The 25,627-nt window shown below is 42.2% G+C and overlaps 1 protein-coding gene across 3 annotated transcripts; it reads left to right on the forward strand.

Annotated features, from left to right (window-relative positions):
- The first annotated feature begins 922 nt into the window (after nucleotides 1-922).
- pou6f1 (POU class 6 homeobox 1) lies at nucleotides 923-22,241 on the forward strand. 3 transcript variants are annotated; one of them, XM_034197336.1, is made up of 13 exons: nucleotides 923-1,272; nucleotides 4,350-4,441; nucleotides 5,549-5,631; nucleotides 7,762-7,927; nucleotides 9,985-10,100; nucleotides 10,595-10,817; nucleotides 12,194-12,384; nucleotides 14,689-14,817; nucleotides 16,773-16,869; nucleotides 17,159-17,424; nucleotides 18,233-18,362; nucleotides 18,476-18,644; nucleotides 20,302-22,241. In XM_034197336.1, exons 4-13 carry the CDS (start codon nucleotides 7,771-7,773, stop codon nucleotides 20,645-20,647), a joined length of 1,824 nt encoding a protein of 607 aa, XP_034053227.1. In that variant the 5' UTR covers nucleotides 923-1,272; nucleotides 4,350-4,441; nucleotides 5,549-5,631; nucleotides 7,762-7,770; the 3' UTR covers nucleotides 20,648-22,241. The 3 variants fall into 3 exon arrangements, with proteins under 3 accessions (XP_034053227.1, XP_034053225.1, XP_034053226.1); XM_034197334.1 differs by lacking the exon at nucleotides 5,549-5,631; XM_034197335.1 differs by lacking the exon at nucleotides 5,549-5,631 and having other exon boundaries at nucleotides 12,197-12,384.
- The last annotated feature ends 3,386 nt before the right edge of the window (nucleotides 22,242-25,627 follow it).

Genomic DNA, 25,627 nt, shown 5'->3' on the forward strand with positions numbered 1-25,627 from the left:
CACATCAGAGTTTATTGAATGCATTTCTGCCCTTTATAGTATTTATTTGACAGATAGTCTACAGGTTTCTATCCTTCACGGTCAACTTGTATATATTTAACTTTTTTGTTCTGTTTTATTTTGAATGTTTATATTTTGTATTGTTTATTTTCTACTCAATGTGCAATGCAGTGTTTTAACCTTAACATGCTGCTGTGACGAGGAAAATCCCAATTTGAGATCAATAAAGTACATTTGATCTTACTATCTATCATTATTAACACACAAAACCTGAAAAAACAAAATAAAAAAATAAAATGAAGGTGTATGGAAGCTAATTAGCGACTTACATTCACTCAATACTGTGTATGTCCCCCAAAAACAAAATCCAAATTACATCACAGTCGTATATACATATAGTCAGGTGCTCACAGTTTTCAAAACAAATTGGTGGTTCAGATGTCTATGCTTTGGTTCTTCATGCAGGTGCTTGAGGTTCAACACCCTGAGGAGGGGCATTTATTGTCTTATGCTGATGTTGAATCTGGAGAAATTGTCCACACCACTTTTTCTAACAAAGTGACGCTCATGTATCCATCTATATCTATCTATATCTACATCTATATATACATCTACATCTATCTATATCTATATCTATATCTATATCTATATCTACATCTATCTATCTATCTATCTATCTATCTATCTATCTATCTATCTATCTATCTATCTATCTAAAGCAACCAATAAACAATGGAGACATTTTGAAGAAGCAACATTTGTGGATGAAATATTTTTGCTATAATATTCAAATGACTATTTTCAAATTCTGTTTTCTAATTGAAGGTCAAATGTGACGTTTTATTGTATATGTATTATATGCTGTTATTTGCGGTACGTCCCCTTTAAGAGACTCTGGCTCCTCACAGTCGAGGCAGACATTTTTCAATGCAAGATTTTTGGCTTGCATAAATTATGTTCATGACGTAGTGCAAAAGGCCAATTTTGTGGCAATTTTGCGCGGCTTTGCAGCTCATATAGGATTCACTTAGACACCGGGAGGATTTGTGACTATCTTAAGTGTTGCAGAAAGGGCGACGTCATTAAATATTAAGGCAGGGGAGATCCTATCATTTGCAAGCCTCCTCCTTATCAATGCAAATACCTCTTTTGTGTGCAGCACAGCCTGTCTGGGAGCTGAGATGCATTTTTAATTATGTGTGACTGAAACAAACTGTGACAAGGACCTTGTATAAAAGCGAGGGATTACAGAGAATAAGCTGCATTTCCGCGGTAAGTTGAATATAATAACCGGAGTGTGTTCGGGGCTACACAGCCATGAGTTTGGGTTAATATGCAATGTTCGTAATTAGCATAATTTATATATTTATGATAAAGAGAGGGAAATACATAATATTAGGTCTCTAGGCACGGGTAGAGAGGATTCCTGTCGCCTGGGCTCGCTGCTTGTCTCCTAAAAAGTGGCCGACTTTTATTGGGCAGGATGGGGGTGGGGAGCCCTTCAACACCCGCTGAAGTTTCTGACAGATCCTGCTCTCTAACAGCAGGAAATGCACCATCTTGAATCTGTTTTGTGCTTTCCCGATGAACATTCAACCACTTTATGTGCAGGAAATGTGTGTGTGTCTGCATCTGGAGAGCAACACACAGCATGGCGTGGTGTGTTCAGGCCCCTGCAAACACAGCCATGAATATAAAACTACAGTCCTCTGCATGTGGGTCGGATTTAAGCAGCGTTTAAACCCAAAGTGTGGATATTGTGGGCTAACAGAGGCCACCATACGCAAACTTATTATTTATTTGTATCTGTGAAGTAGCTGCAACACTTGGATGGTGACACTTATTTCTGAAGTGCTGTATGTCCATATTAATACAGTGTTTATCTGTTCCTCATATCCAAATGCCTATATATTATTACAGTATTACAATATTTAACGTTATGATGTATTCCATTTTATGTTATATTCTTATTCCTGCAACTTACTTCAATGATTGTGTCTATTGCATGTCTTTTATGCAATAGTATATGTTTTTATTATGTCTTTATTGAACAAGGACCATGCATAAAAATACAATGTTACAAAGTGGAAAAATGCTTTATGCAAGATTTGAGCTAATAGTTTATTTCCATCTGCAATCCTTGGGCAGACAATCAACGTACACTAAAATCATTGCATAGTCTCTATCACACAAACAATTATCTACTTTACAACTATTATGATTCATTTATTTAAACTCAAAACTCTGTATCATAGTGACATCACCATGGAACACTCACGCTTCTATTGGCTAGCGCTCCAACACATTGTATGTGATAGGCTAAGGGGCGGGACATCTCTAAGCGGTTGACCAATCACAACAGAGCTGGTCAGCTAACCAATCAGAGCAGACTGGGCTCTGGTTTCAGACAGAGGGTGAAAAGAGGTGCTGCAGCCTGAACATCAGCAGGAGAGGACTCTTTAAAGTAGAGACACTACATACTGATATACACCTGAACATCAGCAGGAGAGGACTCTTTAAAGTAGAGACACTACATACTGATATACACCTGAACATCAGCAGGAGAGGACTCTTTAAAGTAGAGACACTACATACTGATATACACCTGAACATCAGCAGGAGAGGACTCTTTAAAGTAGAGACACTACATACTGATATACACCTGAACATCAGCAGGAGAGGACTCTTTAAAGTAGAGACACTACATACTGATATACACCTGAACATCAGCAGGAGAGGACTCTTTAAAGTAGAGACACTACATACTGATATACACCTGAACATCAGCAGGAGAGGACTCTTAAAGTAGAGACACTACATACTGATATACACCTGAACATCAGCAGGAGAGGACTCTTTAAAGTAGAGACACTACATACTGATATACACCTGAACATCAGCAGGAGAGGACTCTTTAAAGTAGAGACACTACATACTGATATACACCTGAACATCAGCAGGAGAGGACTCTTTAAAGTAGAGACACTACATACTGATATACACCTGAACATCAGCAGGAGAAGACTCTTTAAAGTAGAGACACTACATACTGATATACACCTGAACATCAGCAGGAGAGGACTCTTTAAAGTAGAGACAGTACATACTGATATACACCTGAACATCAGCAGGAGAGGACTCTTTAAAGTAGAGACACTACATACTGATATACACCTGAACATCAGCAGAAGAGGACTCTTTAAAGTAGAGACACTACATACTGATATACACCTGAACATCAGCAGGAGAGGACTCTTTAAAGTAGAGACAGTACATACTGATATACACCTGAACATCAGCAGGAGAGGACTCTTTAAAGTAGAGACACTACATACTGATATACACCTGAACATCAGCAGAAGAGGACTCTTTAAAGTAGAGACACTACATACTGATATACACCTGAACACCAGCAGGAGAGGACTCTTTAAAGTAGAGACACTACATACTGATATACACCTGAGCATCAGCAGGAGAGCACTCTTTAAAGTAGAGACACTACATACTGATATACACCTGAACATCAGCAGGAGAGGACTCTTTAAAGTAGAGACACTACATACTGATATACACCTGAACATCAGCAGGAGAGGACTCTTTAAAGGAGAGACACTACATACTGATATACACCTGAACATCAGCAGGAGAGGACTCTTTAAAGTAGAGACACTACATACTGATATACACCTGCACATCAGCAGGAGAGGACTCTTTAAAGTAGAGACACTACATACTGATATACACCTGAACACCAGCAGGAGAGGACTCTTTAAAGTAGAGACACTACATACTGATATACACCTGAACACCAGCAGGAGAGGACTCTTTAAAGTAGAGACCTACATACTGATATACACCTGAACATCAGCAGGAGAGGACTCTTTAAAGTAGAGACACTACATACTGATATACACCTGAACATCAGCAGGAGAGGACTCTTTAAAGTAGAGACACTACATACTGATATACACCTGAGCATCAGCAGGAGAGGACTCTTTAAAGTAGAGACACTACATACTGATATACACCTGAGCATCAGCAGGAGAGGACTCTTTAAAGTAGAGACACTACATACTGATATACACCTGAACATCAGCAGGAGAGGACTCTTCAAAGTAGAGACACTACATACTGATATACACCTGAACATCAGCAGGAGAGGACTCTTTAAAGTAGAGACACTACATACTGATATACACCTGAACATCAGCAGCCCCTTTAAGTCTGTGTTTAGGGCAGATCTTATGTATGTTGCATTGTTGGAGGAGACTTCAGATTTTCTTTGACAAAATAACTTTGTAGTGCATTTGACAAATAAAGCATATTCGTTCTTTGCTCCTTGTATGCAGGATGTCAGGAAGACAGTGACTGGGAGGTGCAGAGAGCCATGAACTCCCAGGACCCCCCCACCAAAGATGCCCCCCTCACTGTCAATGAGCAGGTAACACTCACCTGTGTGTTAACGCACCATCTTCTCTCTCAACTGTAACCTCTCTGCGCTCTGAAAACACTCTGAAAACGTATGTTGTGTGCTGCTGTCACTCTCCATGTGCCCACATAACATTACCATTATGAACTGATTAACATCCATATGAGGATGCACCATCATTTATATATCGGCACGTTCTGCAGGTCTTGCTTTTCTGTTTCCTCACCTCATAGAGCGGTGCAGTGACGAGTCCTAAAACCCGGAGGTGAGTTAGCGTTTCACCACTTCCTGTTCCCTCGTCTCAGAGCCAATCGGATCTCTCCATTGGGGTTTAGGAAACCTATCTGGAACTAAGGTCTGTGTTTGAGACACATTGAAGAGACGGATCACGTTTTGTTATACGACATTAAACGATGGTTGTTACCAAGTGGCTGAATAGGACTACAGAAGTTTTCGAGGCCGTTGTACGTCATTACACCGAACACGTAAACACTCCTCTAAGTTTGTTTGCCCTGTTCTGCTTGAAAGCAAGTCCCTGCCTCCTGCAGACTGTTCAAACAAACGCTTCAACTCGTTCCATTTAGAATCTGTATGTTTGAATATGGATCTGAAGTCGGCGTGACGTTGAAGTCGTGCTGCTGGACTCGGCTGTAGTTCCTTTATAGCATCACGTTAGCATTTTGCTTCTGGAGATTAGATTTATGATTTGAAAATTATAAAAGTAGGGTAGACACGTGGAGATGATCCGGCTGAACAAAACTTGCATTTATCAAACAGGTTCGTTTCCACAGATCTTATTTCCAGCTATTTCCCTAAATCCTCTGGAGAAATCCCGTTGCTTTTTTGTCGAGGGAACCAGCAGCTTCCTTCCGGGTCGGCCTACAAAAATACGTCATCCCTGCACCGCTCTATAATACCTGCCGTTTAATGCTCGTCAGTGTCTTAAACCTGCCATGCTTAATAATGACATTATTAGCAAACCTAAGCAATGCTCTTCACACAGACTGCATTGCTTAAGCTGCTTGTTGGCTGTCATTGTTTTACATGTACTCATGCTCTTCTCATTTGTGATGTTGTGTTTTGTGTCCTAACATGTGCTCGGCTTCCTGTTCTCCTTAGCCATTCACTGTCTGACTGCAGACGTCTTTATTCAGCCATTTAAATCCTCCTGCACTTTGACATTCCCTGCCAAACACCTCCAGGTATGCATCCTCCTCTCTCTTCCTGCACCGTCTCTCTTCACCTGCCGCCAACAACGCTGTCATTTCCTTCTTTATTGCAAATCATGACTCAGCGGTTAGGTCTTAATCAGATTCAACACATGCAGAGAGGGCAAAAGTACACACGTCCTTTACTCAAGTAGAAGTACAGATACTCGTGTTTAAAAATACTCTGGTGAAAGTAGAAGTACTGACTAAACTTCTTTACTCAAGTCAAAGTAAAGAGGCTTTGAAATGTACTTCAGTAAAAAGTACCCATGACTAGCAGCTGCTTTAAAGAGTACCTGACCTCCCTTTATATTAATAGAACAATAATGTCATTGTTAGCTAATGAATGTTTCCATGCTGAACAACGGCAACATGACAACGTTTCCATTGGTCCCTCTTCTTTAGAGAAGACCAGGAAATGATGGATACACGGATCGTGTTCAAATCAATAGGCACGCAATGACTCTAAAGAATAATGATCACGCATCAAACACACATTCAGACTAAAGGAACCAGCTGTTTGGAAAATGAGAGAAGTAGAAAGTACAGGTATTTGAGTTCAACATGTAAGAAGTAGAAAGTACAGGTATTTGAGTTCAACATGTAAGAAGTAGAAAGTTCAGGTATTTGAGTTCAACATGTAAGAAGTAGAAAGTTCAGGTATTTGAGTTCAACATGTAAGAAGTAGAAAGTTCAGGTATTTGAGTTCAACATGTAAGAAGTAGAAAGTTCAGGTATTTGAGTTCAACATGTAAGAAGTAGAAAGTTCAGGTATTTGAGTTCAACATGTAAGAAGTAGAAAGTACAGGTATTTGTGTTCAACATGTAAGAAGTAGAAAGTACAGGTATTTGAGTTCAACATGTAAGAAGTAGAAAGTACAGGTATTTGAGTTCAACATGTAAGAAGTAGAAAGTTCAGGTATTTGGGTTCAACATGTAAGAAGTAGAAAGTACAGGTATTTGTGTTCAACATGTAAGAAGTAGAAAGTACAGGTATTTGTGTTCAACATGTAAGAAGTAGAAAGTACAGGTATTTGTGTTCAACATGTAAGAAGTAGAAAGTACAGGTATTTGTGTTCAACATGTAAGAAGTAGAAAGTACAGGTATTTGAGTTCAACATGTAAGAAGTAGAAAGTACAGGTATTTGTGTTCAACATGTAAGAAGTAGAAAGTACAGGTATTTGAGTTCAACATGTAAGAAGTAGAAAGTTCAGGTATTTGGGTTCAACATGTAAGAAGTAGAAAGTACAGGTATTTGTGTTCAACATGTAAGAAGTAGAAAGTACAGGTATTTGTGTTCAACATGTAAGAAGTAGAAAGTACAGGTATTTGTGTTCAACATGTAAGAAGTAGAAAGTACAGGTATTTGTGTTCAACATGTAAGAAGTAGAAAGTACAGGTATTTGAGTTCAACATGTAAGAAGTAGAAAGTACAGGTATTTGTGTTCAACATGTAAGAAGTAGAAAGTACAGGTATTTGTGTTCAACATGTTATTAGTCCAAGTAAAAAGTCGTCAGAAAAATAAGTAGTGGAGTAAAGTACTGATACCAGAAACATGTACTTAAGTACAGTAACGAAGCATTTGTACTGCACTACTTCCACCTCTGCACTCATGTATTTAAGTGGGCAGAAATAAAGAAGTAGGAAAAGGGAATGTAGTTTTTAGCTTCAGGGTCCTTCGAGTGAGTGAGATTTGTACAGTTTCAAATAGTTTTCAAACACAAATGAGTAACACAGCGTTATCTATAAAACCCTGGACAAGTTAGTTTTGCACATTTTTCTCTTTTCGTCTCAGTTTTTTCGTCCTTATCAGGTTCAGGTTATTTATTTTTACAGTTTAAAATTGTTTTAATTTACAAATGACTGCCACAGTTTTATCTATAAAAACCTGAACAAGAGAAACATTTTTAATCACGTTCTTTTGCACATTTCTCACATCAGGTTCAGGATGTTGTATTTGTAGGTAGATTCAAGATTCAAGGCTTTTATTGTCATTTGAACAAAGCTACAGTAGATATATCAATGAAAAGCTTAGGTCTCAGGCTCCTCCAACAGAGCAACACAATCAAACAGATAAAATAGTGCAGGTAAAAGACAAGGCTTATTATGATCATTGCTGCAGGTGATAGTGATGTCGGGCAATGAGACGATCCGGGTTCTGGAGGTGGAGGTGGACGCGTCTCTGCCCTCGTCCCTGCCTGAGGAGAGGAGTGAGGTGAAATTTGAGGTGGGGGAACGACCTGAGGCCGGCGGCACGCAGGAGGGGCCCCAAAACCCTGGGGGAGTCGGTAAACACTGCTCATATATCAGATAAATACGTATTTTATTAACTGTTTACTTTTTTTTGTATTATTTCAAATTCAAAGGTTTTATTATCATATGCTCAGCAGCTACAGTGTAGAAAGGGCAATGCAATTCTTCTGACCTGAGCTCCTCCAACAATGCAACATATATAATAAAATACAAAGTAGTGCAAAGAGTCTATTATATATAAGCTCAAACTTTTTCAAAAAAAATCTCCAAATGTCTTTTTGAAAATCTCAATTTTTTAAAAATATTTCTAAATTCAAACTTTTCAAGAAATCTTAAAATTCTTAGTTTTTCAAAGAAATCTGTTTTTCGGAAAATGTCTAAATTCTAATTTATTTCGGAAAATCTAAAATGTCTTACTTTTTTCAGAAAATCTCAAAATTCTTTATTTTTTCTTAAAAACATTCAGCAAGTTGACTAAAAGCTGCAGATATCAAATGCTGCAAGAAGCTCAAAACATAACGGAGACCAGGGGGACACTAAAGAGTGACGCACACAGCTGGGAGACCAGGGGGACACTAAAGAGTGACGCACACAGCTGGGAGACCAGGGGACACTAAAGAGTGACGCACACAGCTGGGAGGCCAAGGGACACTAAAGAGTGACGCACACAGCTGGGAGACCAGGGGACACTAAAGAGTGACGCACACAGCTGGGAGACCAGGGGGACACTAAAGAGTGACGCACACAGCTGGGAGACCAGGGGACACTAAAGAGTGACGCACACAGCTGGGAGGCCAAGGGACACTAAAGAGTGACACACACAGCTGGGAGACCAGGGGACACTAAAGAGTGACGCACACAGCTGGGAGACCAGGGGACACTAAAGAGTGACGCACACAGCTGGGAGACCAGGGGACAATAAAGAGTGACGCACACAGCTGGGAGACCAGGGGACACTAAAGAGTGACGCACACAGCTGGGAGACCAGGGGACACTAAAGAGTGACGCACACAGCTGGGAGACCAGGGGACACTAAAGAGTGACGCACACAGCTGGGAGACCAGGGGACACTAAAGAGTGACGCACACAGCTGGGAGACCAGGGGACACTAAAGAGTGACGCACACAGCTGGGAGACCAGGGGACACTAAAGAGTGACGCACACAGCTGGGAGACCAGGGGACACTAAAGAGTGACGCACACAGCTGGGAGACCAGGGGACACTAAAGAGTGACGCACACAGCTGGGAGACCAGGGGACACTAAAGAGTGACGCACACAGCTGGGAGACCAGGGGGACACTAAAGAGTGACGCACACAGCTGGGAGGACCAGGGGACACTAAAGAGTGACGCACACCAGCTGGGAGGCCAAGGGACACTAAAGAGTGACACACACAGCTGGGAGACCAGGGGACACTAAAGAGTGACGCACACAGGAGCAGGTAAGAGGACACAGCTGGGACCAATAAAGAGTGACGCACACAGCTGGGAGACCAGGGGACACTAAAGAGTGACGCACACAGCTGGGAGACCAGGGGACACTAAAGAGTGACGCACACAGCTGGGAGACCAGGGGACACTAAAGAGTGACGCACACAGCTGGGAGACCAGGGACACTAAAGAGTGACGCACACAGCTGGGAGACCAGGGGACACTAAAGAGTGACGCACACAGCTGGGAGACCAGGGGACACTAAAGAGTGACGCACACAGCTGGGAGACCAGGGGACACTAAAGAGTGACGCACACAGCTGGGAGACCAGGGGACACTAAAAAGTGACGCACACAGCTGGGAGACCAGGGGACACTAAAGAGTGACGCACACAGCTGGGAGACCAGGGGACACTAAAGAGTGGATTAGGAAATTCGGATTTATTTTCCTGGGATTTAAACCCCTTCCCCGTCTCTATTAATTTAATTTTTTCGCCTACAATATCGCTATACTCCGTTGCATATACCCTGTTTTTCTGTAAAGCGACCTTGGGTCCCCTGAAAGTTATTATTATTATTACTTCATGTTTTTAATGCCACTCTATACACAAAGCTGCCCTGCTTTTAAATGTCAGTAACCCCCCCCCTGCTGTGCTCCTGCAGGTCTGGTTTCTGTGGAGGTTTCTGCTCCTGCCGTCCAGACGATGCCTCCTGCTGTCAGTCTGTCTCTGTCTCATCCTCAGGCCAACATGCCCATCACCGTGCAGAGCTGCCCTCAGGTACGATCCATCATCAAACACAGAGCACATCGTTAATACTTATCTGAAGTCTTAGGAGGTGTAGCGACAGCAGGTAACAAACAAAGTCTCGGAGAGGCTGAGGCCGGGCCTGTTTGCTGTTGTATGACAAGCAACAAAAAGCACTTGCTGAAATCAAAATTGTAGTGAATAATAATGAAAAATGAGATGATCAACTTATTTTACGTAGACATTGTAATAAGGATCAAAGCAATCCTAAAGCTTCCAGTCATTAAAAAAACTGGCACAATTTAAAACGACTTCAATTATGTGATATACGATCAATCACATCGACCAATGGATTCCAGTTCCCTGTCCTTTAAGATGGACTTAATGACATATAGCTCCAACACTCGATATTGAAATGTAGAAAGATGTAGTATTAGCTTGGTAAAAACCAGTGTGCCAGTAAAAAAACAGATTAATGAGTTCCCCGGGTACCAACTCTTCCTCTTCTTCCTCCTCTTCCTCCCCAGGTGCTGACCCAGGAGAGTCTGGCCTCCCTGTTGACGGGGATGATGGCTCAGACGGGGTCTATGGGCCAGCCCATGCTGATCCCCCTCAGCATGGCCGGATCTATCGGGGGCGGGGGTCTCGCTGTCCTCACGCTACCCTCCACTAACGTAGCCTCTCTTCCCGGATACACTACTGCGAACACGGCCGGGAACCTCCTCAAACTGCCCTTCGCCGGCCTCCAGGGTAACACAGCAACCGTGTGTGAAAATCTGTGACAAAAATGTGTATATGTATTAGATAGCTAGATAGATAGATACTTTATTAATCCCACATTGGACATACAGTATAACACTAACTCTGAATTTGTGAGAAAATCTGTATTTTTGGATTTTGAGAAAAAAAGTCAGGATTTTGAGAAAATACAGAATTTTGAGAAAAAAGTCAGAATTTTGAGAGAAAGTCAGAATTTTTAGATTTTGAGAAAAAAAGTCAGGATTTTAAGAGAAAGTCTGAATTTTTTGAGAAAGTCTGAATTTTTAGAGAAAGTCTGAATTTTTAGAGAAAGTCTGAATTTTTAGAGAAAGTCAGAATTTTGAGAGAAAGTCAGAATGTTAACATTTTGAGAATCATGACAGCATGTAAGCTGTCAAAGATCGCAGGGGGGGCGCCAGACCTCAGATTATTTGAGGCCATATTTAGACTTTTTTATTTATTTATTTTTACATATAATTGTAAGGCAATACATGATTGTCACTAAAAGCCTTGTCTCTACATTACAATAAAATATAAAAACTAATTGTTTAATTAATTTTAATAAAAATTCAAGTTAGCATTAAAGGCATAAAAAGACAGAAATGTATAATTATTTCTTTAATAGAAATGTTTCTTCTGCCCGTAAAGTGTCCAAACCAGGCTTTTCTGGATAAGCGCATTTTTTAAACAGTCATTATCCATGCCGGTTTCAGTTGGATTATTTGTCACAGTTGTGAATCCACATAAACACATCGGCAAAATCCGGTTTACTTTGAGCATGTGTTTTAAACAGTTTAATCCCTTTGTGAATTGTTTCCACTTGCGCCTTTAATTTATTCACACAGCGGGAATCCAAATGATTTAATCCTGAGTCCAATAACCATCAAAGTCACTCCAATAGTGCTCCTTAATTACGCTTTCATCCTCCTTTAACAACATACTTCACATTCATCCAGTTTGTGACAGTAGTTGTAGCATTTTGAGACTTTTAAACTTTAATTACTGCTTTTGCGCCCCTCCCCCCCTTGTGTGTGTGTGTGTGTGTGTGTGTGTGTGTGGGGGGGCGCAACATCCAACAGGAGTCATTTGGGGGGGCTCTTGGGAAAAAAGGTTGGGAACCCCTGACCTAGAAGAACCGGTATTCTTCCATCTTGTGACTGTGTAACTCCCTCTCTTGGATATCAGTATGTGAAGGACACTGCTCAGGAACTAGTTGATGCTCTGTATGTGATGACTACTTCCATTCTGGAGAGGATCACAGATACATGGATCCTGAGATTGAAGCTCAAGCTGGAGACGAGTGATATTTTCCTAACAATGAATAAATAAAGATTGAGATTGACTAACCTCTTGATTGTTGTGCTCAGCAGCGACGGTCCTGAACTCTCTGCAGCCCCAGCTTCAGACCAGCGCTCAGACGATGTTCCAGCCTCAGGTCCAGGTGACGTCTCCCTCACCTGTCCCTCAGGTGTCTGCAGCTCAGACCTCCTCCTCCTCCCAGTCCAACATCTCCCTCGCAGCGCTGCAGAACGCAGGACTCTCCATCAACCCCGCCATCGTAAGACTGATCCTCTGTTAGTTATACTTTGTGTACTGTTTTATATCATAAAGGACGATTGTGGCTGCGAGGAAGTGCTGTCGTCTTTCAACTTTAAAGGTCACCTATTATGCAAAATCCTCTTCTTCATGTCTCTTCTACATCAACATGTGTCCCCTCTTCTTCATGTCTCTCCTACATCAACATGTGTCCCCTCTTCTCCATGTCTCTTCTACATCAACATGTGTCCCCTCTTCTTCATGTCTCTTCTACATCAACATGTGTCCCCTCTTCTTCATGTCTCTTCTACATCAACATGTGTCCCCTCTTCTTCATGTCTCTTCTTCATCAACATGTGTCCCCTCTTCTTCATGTCTCTTCTACATCAACATGTGTCCCCTCTTCTTCATGTCTCTTCTACATCAACATGTGTCCCCTCTTCTTCATGTCTCTTCTACATCAACATGTGTCCCCTCTTCTTCATGTCTCTTCTACATCAACATGTGTCCCCTCTTCTTCATGTCTCTTCTTCATCAACATGTGTCCCCTCTTCTTCATGTCTCTTCTACATCAACATGTGTCCCCTCTTCTTCATGTCTCTTCTACATCAACATGTGTCCCCTCTTCTTCATGTCTCTTCTTCATCAACATGTGTCCCCTCTTCTTCATGTCTCTTCTACATCAACATGTGTCCCCTCTTCTTCATGTCTCTTCTACATCAACATGTGTCCCCTCTTCTTCATGTCTCTTCTACATCAACATGTGTCCCCTCTTCTTCATGTCTCTTCTACATCAACATGTGTCCCCTCTTCTTCATGTCTCTCCTACATCAACATGTGTCCCCTCTTCTTCATGTCTCTTCTACATCAACATGTGTCCCCTCTTCTTCATGTCTCTTCTACATCAACATGTGTCCCCTCTTCTTCATGTCTCTTCTACATCAACATGTGTCCCCTCTTCTTCATGTCTCTTCTACATCAACATGTGTCCCCTCTTCTTCATGTCTCTTCTACATCAACATGTGTCCCCTCTTCTTCATGTCTCTTCTACATCAACATGTGTCCCCTCTTCTTCATGTCTCTTCTACATCAACATGTGTCCCCTCTTCTTCATGTCTCTTCTACATCAACATGTGTCCCCTCTTCTTCATGTCTCTTCTACATCAACATGTGTCCCCTCTTCTTCATGTCTCTTCTACATCAACATGTGTCCCCTCTTCTCCATGTCTCTTCTACATCAACATGTGTCCCCTCTTCTTCATGTCTCTTCTACATCAACATGTGTCCCCTCTTCTCCATGTCTCTTCTACATCAACATGTGTCCCCTCTTCTTCATGTCTCTCCTACATCAACATGTGTCCCCTCTTCTTCATGTCTCTTCTACATCAACATGTGTCCCCTCTTCTTCATGTCTCTTCTACATCAACATGTGTCCCCTCTTCTTCATGTCTCTTCTACATCAACATGTGTCCCCTCTTCTTCATGTCCTCTTCTACATCAACATGTGTCCCCTCTTCTTCATGTCTCTTCTACATCAACATGTGTCCCCTCTTCTTCATGTCTCTTCTACATCAACATGTGTCCCCTCTTCTTCATGTCTCTTCTACATCAACATGTGTCCCCTCTTCTTCATGTCTCTTCTACATCAACATGTGTCCCCTCTTCTTCATGTCTCTTCTACATCAACATGTGTCCCCTCTTCTTCATGTCTCTTCTACATCAACATGTGTCCCCTCTTCTCCATGTCTCTTCTACATCAACATGTGTCCCCTCTTCTTCATGTCTCTTCTACATCAACATGTGTCCCCTCTTCTCCATGTCTCTTCTACATCAACATGTGTCCCCTCTTCTTCATGTCTCTTCTACATCAACATGTGTCCCCTCTGTGGAAAGAGACTCTGAATGTTTCAGGAACAAAGATTCTCTCTCTTTTTGATCCATTTCTATAAAAACCTGTCTGAAAATGAGCTGATCAGATTTTGGCCACTTTATGATGTCATAACGATGTTTTGTCTTGTAGCCAATCACCAACCAAGGTAACCCCCCCCCCCATTATCACCTGAATCTCCTAGAGCACCATTGAGTTCTTTGTGACCAAATGTCTCTCAGAGGGGCGTGGGGAGGGGCTCCTTATTTTCATCTAAAGTAACAGACAGAGAATCAGCACTTTGGAAACAGGGCTGAAACAGAGGGGATTATGGGTAATGCTGCAACAGTATAATGGGGGACCTTTAAGAATGTCCTCCACAGTAAAGACTGGATAAAGCGCTTTATAAGTACAGTCTGTTTTGAGTTCACTAAACCTGCTGTGTTCCCCTGTTCTCAGTTCAGCGCTGCCTCTCTGGGAGCTCAGCCTCAGTTCCTCAGCTCCCTCACCTCCACCCCCATCATCACCAGCAACATGTCCAACATGGCGGGCATCACCAGCCAGCTGATCACCAACGCTCAGGGACAGGTGGGTGCTGCCAAATAATCACACTCACTTTATATCGTGTTACTGTGTAGTTTGAATAGTGTGATAAAGGAGGACTATGCTGAGGTTATTTAGAATACAGACATATTAACATTTACTACAGGTGATATTGCCATAATGCAGTTGTGCCCGTCTACGAAGTTGCTGTGAAGTCTGCCTAGGTTTATATAGCAACAAGGATTTGAAGGTATCGTATGATGCTCGGCGTTGGCTAATCGGTGGGACCCAGGAACCCCTCAACAAAAAAAACACTTGTTTGCTATCCTGGCTCAAAAACACATCTTCTGTTGCAAACTTAATACCTGGTTTACCTTCGCCATTAAATTAAACCAATAACACACAAATAACGAAATTGAGCGCGCCATTAGTTTAGCCTATTTGAACCAAATATATCTGCATTTTTCTTGCTGTACTGAGTTTGTCTCGTCACAGTTTATTTATTATAATCCGTTTGGACAAAAGCATCAGCTAAATGTAATGTATCTCAACGTGAAGCTAGTGTTGGACCAGGCAAGATATAACTTGGAGGAGAATAACCTGCCATGACGTTTTAATTGACACGTACATTTCATCGTCCCACATTGTCCACTTTTCCTTGCAGCCGTTGCATAATACCTCGTCTAATGTGAGCGTAGAGGGAGTCTCTTCTTCCTCATGAATTCCCCTTGTCATCTTTCCTTCACTTCATGGCGTTCTCTTGACTGCAGCCTCAATAAGATACAACAGACTTCATGATCAAATAAAAAGGGTAAAGGAGTAATCATCAGGCAATTTGCTATCCTTAAAGGTCCCCTATTATACTGTTTTTCATCAATATATTATAGGTCTCAGATATATCCAGAGCCTGTCTGTGATTGGCTGAAACACCAAACAGATCATTGCAGCATTACCCATAATCCCCTCTGTTTCCAAAGTGCTGATTCTCTGTCTGTTACTTTAGATGAAAATAAGGAGCCCCTCCCCACGCCCCTCTGAGAGACATTTGGTTAAAAATAACTAGGGCTGTCAGTCGATTAAAATAATTAATCGCACATTTTTTATCTGTTCTAAATGGTGTGTGTGTGTGTGTGTGTGTGTGTGTGTGTGTGTGTGTGTGTGTGTGTGTGTGTGTGTGTGTGTGTGTGTGTGTGTGTGTGTGTGTGTGTGTGTGTGTGTGTGTGTGTGTGTGTGTGTGTGTGTGTGTGTGATGGAGCTATGTGCAACTCAAGGCATATGCTCGAACGGGAGCTGCCTGGACGCTGCAATCATGTTGCACTATCCGTGCTGAGTGTGCTGACTTCTCGTACCGTGTCCCACTGTCTGGCTTCCTGCATAAAGTCAAGTGCTCGGCGCAGTTGTGGCGAAATGTCGCTCCTCTGTTTTCATTTAAACAGCTCCGTATATCCGTTAGCGCAGCTAGCTAGCCCAACAACAATGCACGTAAGGTCTCTCGCTCGCTCGGGCCACACATACACACACCCTCCCGGTCCTCCCAACAGCCAGTCGGTGCCTGCCGGTGAGCGTGGAAGTGTGGTCTGTCACAAGCGGGCGACAGGAGCGGGGCTGTCAGCATCAGCTTGTAGATGGTATTTTAAACTCGATGCGCTCTTAAACTACGGGGCGTCCGAGGAAAAAAAATACACATGCGTTAATCGCGTTAAAATAATTAGTGGCGTTAATTTTTGTTTGCGTTAACGCGTTATTAACGCGTTAACTTGACAGCCCTAAAAATAACACAATAGGCGCTTTCACACCGGAGTACTTTTCCCCGTACTTTCCCCTTTTAGTTCCGATAGTTCCTGGGATTTTGCGTTCACACCAAAACGAGAACTTAGTTCATGAGAACTTTTCCCCCCTTTTCAGTCCCTGCTAGAGAGGTGGTACTTTCCTGGGGAGAAAAAAGTGGGAGTCCCAGCAGCTATTTTGCATAATAGGTGACCTTTAAACATTTTCTACAGGTCATAGGAACCCTGCCGCTGTTTTTGAACCCAGCTTCTCTGGGTGGAGGGGCTGCACAAACGCTCCAGAGTCTTCAAGGTCTTCAAGGTCTTCAAGGTATCCAAGGACACTCAAATCCAGCACCAGACACTTTTTACACTTCTATGGACAATCTTGCACTAATGTACATTCCCAAAGATATTGAAGTGAAGTTATTTTGTATATATTGATTGTTGTGTTTTTATCTTAATGTGTGCATATGTATACATGTGTCTGTTGATTGTGTATATATAGTATATACATATTTTATACATATTTGTATTGTTGTAATCGGGATTGTGGGAAACAGTATTTCGATCTCTCTGTCTACTAAAAGACTGACAATACAGTTTACTTTGACTCCTAGGTCTTCAAGGTCTTCAATGTCTTCAAGGTCTTCAAGGTCTTCAAGGTATCCAAGGACTCCAGGGTCTCCAGGGTTTCCAGGGGCTCCAGGGGCTCCAGGGTCTTCAGGGTCTCCAGGGTCTCCAGGTCCAGACTGTGACCCCCCAGCTGGTTCTGAACTCTCAGGGTCAGATCATCGCCACGCTGGGAAACGGATGCGCTGTGACGTCGGCTGCAGTTCAGCCCAAAGTCACTGCTACTCCGACATTCACCAAACCCATCTCACAGGTACAGACTGTCTGTGATTGGGTGGAATACAAAGTGGTTTTTGCTTTGAAACAGACCGAAAGCTTATAAAGTCGTGCAGTGATGACGTATTTGTGTAGGCCGCATGGGTTCCCTCGACAAAAAAAAGCAACGGGACTTCTCCATAGGATTTTGGAATATTGTAAAAATTAAGATCTGTGGAAAACGAACCTCTTTGATAAATGCACGTTTTGTTCAGCCGGATAATCTCCACATGTCTATCCTACTTTTATAATTTTTCCAGTCATAAATCTAATCGCAAGAAGCTAAATGCTAACGTTATGCTATAAAGGAACTACAGCCGAGTCCAGCAGCACGACTTCAACGTCACGCCAACTTAAGATCCATATTCAAACACACAGATTCTAGATGGATAGAGTTGAAGCGTTTGTTGGAACACTTTGCAGGAGGCAGGGACTTGCTTTCGAGCAGAACAGAAACTAACTTAGAGGAGTGTTTACGTGTTCGGCGTAATGACGTACAACGGCCTCCACAACTTCTGTAGTCCTATTCAGCCACTTGGTAACAACCATCGTTTTTCAGACACGTAAACTCTTCAGAAATCACCAGATGGATCACTGCTGATGGATTTAATGTCGTAGAACAAAACGTGATCCCTCTCTTCAATTTGTGTCAACCACAGACCTTATTTCCAGATATTTTCCAAAAACGAGTTAAGTGGTAAAATTCTGACGCACTTCCGGGTTTTAGGACTCGTTCCTGCACCACTCTATACCGCGTCTAATGTGAGTGTAGTGGGAGTCTCTTCTAACTGTTTCTGTTCCCCCAGGCTTCAGTAACGACCGTCAGTCAGTCCCCGATCGTCATCGCCCCGCAGCCGTCCCTCATGAAGACCCCGCTGCCCCCCGCGGTGAACATCAGCTGTGGAGACATGGCTAAAGTGGGCCAGCTCATCGGCAGTGCGTTCCCCCCCTCTCATCCACACACTGATCCACACACCGATCCACACACTGATTCTACACTGTAGCTTATGTGCAGATGACAATAAAACCTTTGAATCTTTTGAATGTAGAGCCGCAGCAGGTCGTCAGCGGCGAGGAGGGGATAAATCTGGACGAGATCCGAGAGTTCGCCAAAAACTTCAAGATCCGCCGGCTGTCTCTCGGTCTCACGCAGACGCAAGTAGGCCAGGCGCTCACCGCCACCGAGGGCCCGGCGTACAGCCAGTCCGCCATCTGCAGGTACTTCACTGAACCCAACATGAAGCCCTGATTCCCTCAGCAATGTAGGGTAAAAACTATTCTCTCTTTATAATGGAAGTTGTTTCCATCCATTAAAACAGACATTTCTCACGCGTTATCTTTTAATTCATTTGTTTTACTAACAGCTGTGATGACTCCTTTGACTTCACATGATGTGTGGATGTTATACGACTTAAGGCCCGGACACACCAAGCTAATTTCGGCCGTCGATAGATGTCTGGCCGTCGATGAGCGTCCTGTCGCCCTACTCAGATTGGTGTGTCCCGCACCGTTGTGTCTTTTCGGCCGTGCCGACACCTTCCGCTCCCGATTGAACATGTTGAATTGGGAGCGGAGGCTGTCGGCAAAATAAATTACTCTGATTGGCTGTTCAGCTTAGCGAATCAGTGCATGAGAAGCTAAACAGAAGTGAGGTATGCAAACAAACGAATAAGAAGGCACACACAGACTGATACCGCACTAAACATGTTTAAGATTATAAGTCGCTATGTGAAACAGTCTGTGATGGACGAGAGTGAAAATGGAACGCACACAATATTATATTGTGTGCGTTCCATTTTCACTCTCGTCCATATGTTGTTTGTATCATCCAGTCTGTCTTCCGGTTGTTGCCTCTTTTGAATGACGAATAAACACTACCGCCGCCTGCTGGTAAGGAGAGTTATTGCCACTCACACATGCGCAGTTCGTACGTGCTACTTGGCCGTCGGCTGAAGTCTTTGCGGTGTGTTCCAGTGCGACTGTTGGTCAAGACGCAGGAGACGTGAGGCGACACAACAGTCGGGTCCGTCGGGACGTGTTCTTTGGTGTCAGTTTGGGCGTCAGGGCCTTTACGTGTTATAATTGTGAATCAAAGCCATGGAGGTTATGGTCATGGTGCTGTTTGTTGATTGGTTTGTCTCTTAGCAACATTAGAGAAACTACAAGCTTGATGTTCATGAAACTGGGTGACATGTTGGAGAATGGGCCCAAGAAACCCGTCTGAATCACAGTTTTCACATCAGACATCAAATCCTGAATGCAAAATGTTGAATCTAGCCGGATGCTCATGAAACTTGTGTTAATCACACATTCAAAAATAAGAGAATAAAGGCCTTTACATTAGTCAAACAAACCCAGACAGAAGAGGCAACACTCAAATAAAATGATAAACGAAATGACTTCATCTTTCTTTATCTTTTATGGTTTGTTATATAATTTAACTTTTAAAAAACTATGTTTCGACAGCTTTTTATGTCTCTTAAAAGCTGGCGCTGTGGGTATTGTAGTCTTTTAAAATCCCTTGACTACAAAGGTCGCCACTAGGTGACATTTCATTGGACCTTTTCACAAAAACTGGCTAAAAAAAGGGTGATTTTACGTAAAGAAAATAATAAAAGTAATAAAGAAAGGGGGTGGGTGGTAAAAAATGTTAAACTAATACATTTAAATACAAATAAAAATACAAGTACATTACAAATATATATTAAAATCATATAAATGGGGATTATAATTAAACCCTAACTTCTAAGAGATTTATAGTTAGAGATAGAAAAAAACAAAAATGATGTATTGTTAGATTAAAGCTGATGTAATTACAGTAATATATATATATATATATATATATATATCCTGCTGAATATCTTTTGCTCCGCAGGTTTGAAAAGCTGGACATCACGCCTAAGAGCGCCCAGAAGCTGAAGCCGGTTCTGGAGAAGTGGCTGGCCGAGGCGGAGCACTGGAACCAGAAGGGACAGCAGAACCTCATGGAGTTCGTCGGCGGAGAACCGTCCAAAAAACGAAAGCGACGCACGAGCTTCACGCCGCAGGCCATCGAAGTCCTGAACTCATACTTTGACAAGAACGCGCTGCCGACGGGACAAGAGATCACGGAAATGGCTCGAGAGCTGAACTACGATCGAGAGGTGGTGAGAGTTTGGTTCTGCAACAGGAGACAAACGCTGAAGAACACGAGCAAAATCAACGTCTTCCAGGTCCAGTAGCAACGTCCTTCTGGAGATATTTCACACTGACACACAGGGAAGGAGGAGAATACAAGCCAAGTGGAAAAATATGAACTTTGGTAACACTTTATTTTAAGGTACACATATTCACCATCAACTAGTTGTTCATTAACATGCATATTAGCAGTATATTGGCTCTGTAGTAGTCAGTATAAAACACGCCTTGTTCTACATGACCATATTCTACAAGTACTAGGCCATTAGTTAAGAGTTTGTCTTCAATAACCATCTAATTAGTGCTTATTTATTGTAAGTAAGGACGTTGTTGTACATGAGTTACGGTCTTAATGTGCTCAATATGGGCCTAATAACTCTCATAATAACACCTAACAAATATGGTCTATTCTTATTTAACAAGACATGAAACTAAAAGTGTTAATTGTGTCAAAATAACTCAAAATGAGGTTTTTCTAACTCAGAATAAGTTCCCTATTTTAAAGTGAAGTCTTGTTCATAACCAATAAACTAGTAGTTTGACTCTAATGTGTAAATTAACAACTAGATGACGGGGAATATGTGTACCTTAATCTAAAGTGTTTCCTGAACTTTTTAACATGAAGAGAGATTACACATAAAAGAGTTCTAATAACAATCGTATTTTAAGATATGTGTACACAACTCCTGTGAAGTCAAACGGCATGGTCCTTTTATCCTATAGAGTGATGATAATAACATTTAATATTTAATAATATTTGAACTTTTATACAAGTGGTTTTATAGGAAGATCCCTCTGAGTTATCAAAGTGGCAGTGCATTGAGTCACATTGATTTTAGTCGCATAATTGTCACTTTACGCTGATATTTGAACAACCACCATGGATGTTTTTAAAAATGCTCATTTATTTTATATTCAGGTGGTAGTTGTATACATTGGCAGCTTGTAAAACCTAAATAGGATGCTGTAGACTGAAAAACAACCCTTTATTAATCAGAATTCGTCGTCTAATTAACACCAAAAATGAATTTTCCATCCATGACTCTGAAGCCATGTTTGGGGACAATCACCATTTTTATATTTCTTATTGAAAATCACAAAAAATCTGCATTAATTTCCTCGCGTTCGGCTTTCATTTCTTTATTGAGCAGCATAAAATAATTGTGCCGCACCGTCGGGGGTCCAGAGGGAATGATTTCTGACAAAAACTTGACTATTGCCCATGAAGCCACAACTGTAAACTAATCAGTTTTAAAATGTTACTTTCATACTGTATATGTGTGTGTGTGTGTGTGTGTGTGTGTGTGTGTGTGTGTGTGTGTTTTGTGTTCACACTTCAATGTGCTTTAATACTCTGAGAGTATGTGGTTTTCCTCCCATTTCACTGTTGTGACCGGTGCTTCTGCTGCATTTTGAATCTCAAGTTAGATAACGTTTATTGTCAAAATAGAAGCTTAAAGTACGGTGGCCGACAGGAGCGAACGCACTACTACGGCCCAAAGCACTTCCATCAGGAGCAACGCTCTGCAGTTTCAGAAACGATGCGAATATAAAAACACAAATGTGCCAAAACACATGCAAAGAAATGAAGAAACATGACACTTGAGGAAAGCTGCATAAACTAAACGGAAACCAGGGGACACTAAAGAGTGACGCACACAGCTGGGAGACCAGGGGACACTAAAGAGTGACGCACACAGCTGGGAGACCAGGGGACACTAAAGAGTGACGCACACAGCTGGGAGACCAGGGGACACTAAAGAGTGATGCACACAGCTGGGAGACCAGGGGACACTAAAAAGTGATGCACACAGCTGGGAGACCAGGGGACATTAAAAAGTGATGCACACAGCTGGGAGACCAGGGGACACTAAAGAGTGACAACTGTCTCTGTTGTTGGAAACTTACCTAAAATGTTTGATGGTCTTATTTGAACAATGTGATCACATGACTCCTTCTGATGTCACTGCAGATCTGCTGTAAGCTAGCTAGCTAACGTAGCTAACCTAGACGTTTCAGATCTACTGACAAACACTGACAGTTATGAGACAGACTCACTCTGACACAGAGACAGTTGTTCAGCTTTATAATCCTGAACGTCACCAAGCGCTCTGGTCCCAGCTGTGTGCGTCACTCTTTAGTGTCCCCTGGTCTCCCAGCTGTGTGCGTCACTCTTTAGTGTCCCCTGGTCTCCCAGCTATGTGCGCCACTCTTTAGTGTCCCCTGGTCTCCCATCTGTGTGCGTCACTCTTTAGTGTCCCCTGGTCTCCCAGCTGTGTGCGTCACTCTTTAGTGTCCCCTGGTCTCCCAGCTATGTGCGCCACTCTTTAGTGTCCCCTGGTCTCCCATCTGTGTGCGTCACTCTTTAGTGTCCCCTGGTCTCCCAGCTATGTGCGCCACTCTTTAGTGTCCCCTGGTCTCCCAGCTGTGTGCGTCACTCTTTAGTGTCCCTTGTCTCCCAGCTATGTGCGCCACTCTTTAGTGTCCCCTGGTCTCCCAGCTGTGTGCGTCACTTTTTAGTGTCCCTTGGTCTCCCAGCTGTGTGCGTCACTCTTTAGTGTCCCCTGGTCTCCCAGCTGTGTGCGTCACTCTTTAGTGTCCCCTATTCTCCCAGCTGTGTGCGTCACTCTTTAGTGTCCGCTTGTCTCCCAGCTGTGTGCGCCACTCTTTAGTGTCCCCTGGTCTCCCAGCTGTGTGCGTCACTCTTTAGTGTCCGCTTGTCTCCCAGCTATGTGCGCCACTCTTTAGTGTCCCCTGGTCTCCCAGCTGTGTGCGTCACTCTTTAGTGTCCCCTGGTCTCCCAGCTGTGTGCGTCACTCTTTAGTGTCCCCTGGTCTCCCAGCTGTGTGTGTCACTCTTTAGTGTCCCCTGGTCTCCCAGCTATGTGCGCCACTCTTTAGTGTCCCCTGGTCTCCCAGCTATGTGTGTCACTTTTTAGTGTCCCCTGTGTTTTGGAACATCTGTGTTTTTATATTTGCATCGATAGCAAGCTGCAGCGGGTTTCTCCTAATGGAAATGTTTCTGGCGGTTGTAGCACGTTTGCAATCAAACACCGTATGAATTGGTCTAAAATGAACTTAAAACTGTCTCATGTTGCCTATAAGCATTAACAACCATTTATATACTTTGAAAGCCTAAAATCTGTCAAATGGCTGAATCACACATTGTAAGGACCTGTTCAGCCAATGAAAGGTGATGTTCTTTAATATGTTTAATCTGAATGAGTGTTTGCATGCGCAGTGTGAAATTATTTTGGTGTTTTTTTTCTGTATCTTTGCCAATTCTTCACAAATTCTTTGCACTTTAGTGAAAGCGGGGAAAGCAACAAAGGGAAATGAATGGTTTGAATACAGGTTTCATTTATGTGTGGGAGAATTTGATTTCTACATTTTCATGTAGCAGTAATGGTGACAAATGCAATCATCAACTTAACTATCATTAAGATTAATGTAATTTAAAAATAATAATATCATTCAGTGAACTATAAGGTGCATTTTATGATCTACATCATATTTTCCTTTTGAATCGTTTGAAACAAGTCTCTATATTACAGTGGACATACAGTGAAATACAAAATAATTGATATCGCAAAGGTTACGCTTTAAAAGGTCCCCTATTATGCTCTTTTCAACAATATATTACAGGTCTCAGATACAGAACAAGTGTTTGGCTCGAAACACCAGACAGATCATTGCAGCAAATTGCAGGGGGGGGGTTACCTTGGTTGCTGATTGGCTAATGGTTACACAAGACAAAACATCGTTATGAATAAAGTGGCCAAAATCTGATCAGCTCATTTTCAGACAGGTTTTTATAGAAATGGATCAAAAAGAGAGAATCTTTGTTCCTGAAACTTTCAGAGTCTCTTTCCACAGAGGGGACACATGTTGATGTAGAAGAGACATGAAGAAGAGGGGACACATGTTGATGTAGAAGAGACATGAAGAAGAGGGGACACATGTTGATGTAGAAGAGACATGAAGAAGAGGGGACACATGTTGATGTAGAAGAGACATGGAGAAGAGGGGACACATGTTGATGTAGAAGAGACATGGAGAAGAGGGGACACATGTTGATGTAGAAGAGACATGGAGAAGAGGGGACACGTGTTGATGTAGAAGAGACATGAAGAAGAGGGGACACATGTTGATGTAGAAGAGACATGAAGAAGAGGGGACACATGTTGATGTAGAAGAGACATGAAGAAGAGGGGACACATGTTGATGTAGAAGAGACATGAAGAAGAGGGGACACATGTTGATGTAGAAGAGACATGAAGAAGAGGGACACATGTTGATATAGAAGAGACATGAAGAAGAGGGGACACATGTTGATGTAGAAGAGACATGAAGAAGAGGGGACACATGTTGATGTAGAAGAGACATGAAGAAGAGGGGACACATGTTGATATAGAAGAGACATGAAGAAGAGGGGACACATGTTGATGTAGAAGAGACATGAAGAAGAGGGGACACATGTTGATGTAGAAGAGACATGAATAAGAGGGGACACATGTTGATGTAGAAGAGACATGAAGAAGAGGGGACACATGTTGATGTAGAAGAGACATGGAGAAGAGGGGACACATGTTGATGTAGAAGAGACATGAAGAAGAGGGGACACATGTTGATGTAGAAGAGACATGGAGAAGAGGGGACACATGTTGATGTAGAAGAGACATGGAAAAGTGGACTTTGCATAATAGGGGACCTTTAAAATGTGTGTTTCTGTTTTGTTCAATTAGAAAGAACAACATGTTATATTGTAAGCTAAGAGAAAATAAGTTATAATAATAAGATATCTGTTAGCAGTCATTTCATTCTGCAAAGCACATTTAAAGTTCAGACAGAAGGGAAAACAGAAGTTTGATGGTTTTGTTTTGTAATTATCTGTCAGATGAATTAAATAAACCCTGTTTTTATTAATCATTTCTTATTGTTGTGTATTTATTTATTTGTAAGCTTTACGTTGGATAACATCAAGATGCACCTTCATTAGATCCACGAGGAGGAAATCCAGTTATT

Source organism: Gymnodraco acuticeps, unplaced genomic scaffold (genome assembly GCF_902827175.1).
Source record: "Gymnodraco acuticeps unplaced genomic scaffold, fGymAcu1.1, whole genome shotgun sequence".
Classification (NCBI taxonomy): domain Eukaryota; kingdom Metazoa; phylum Chordata; class Actinopteri; order Perciformes; family Bathydraconidae; genus Gymnodraco; species Gymnodraco acuticeps.

Coding starts and splice junctions, on each gene's coding strand:
- pou6f1 (XM_034197334.1), top strand. CDS start 4,388: ATGAACTCCCAGGACCCCCCCACCAAAGATGCCCCCCTCACTGTCAAT. Junction 7,928..9,984: donor CCAAAACCCTGGGGGAGTCG/GTAAACACTGCT, acceptor GTGCTCCTGCAG/GTCTGGTTTCTGTGGAGGTT. Junction 12,385..14,688: donor TCTCCATCAACCCCGCCATC/GTAAGACTGATC, acceptor CCCTGTTCTCAG/TTCAGCGCTGCCTCTCTGGG.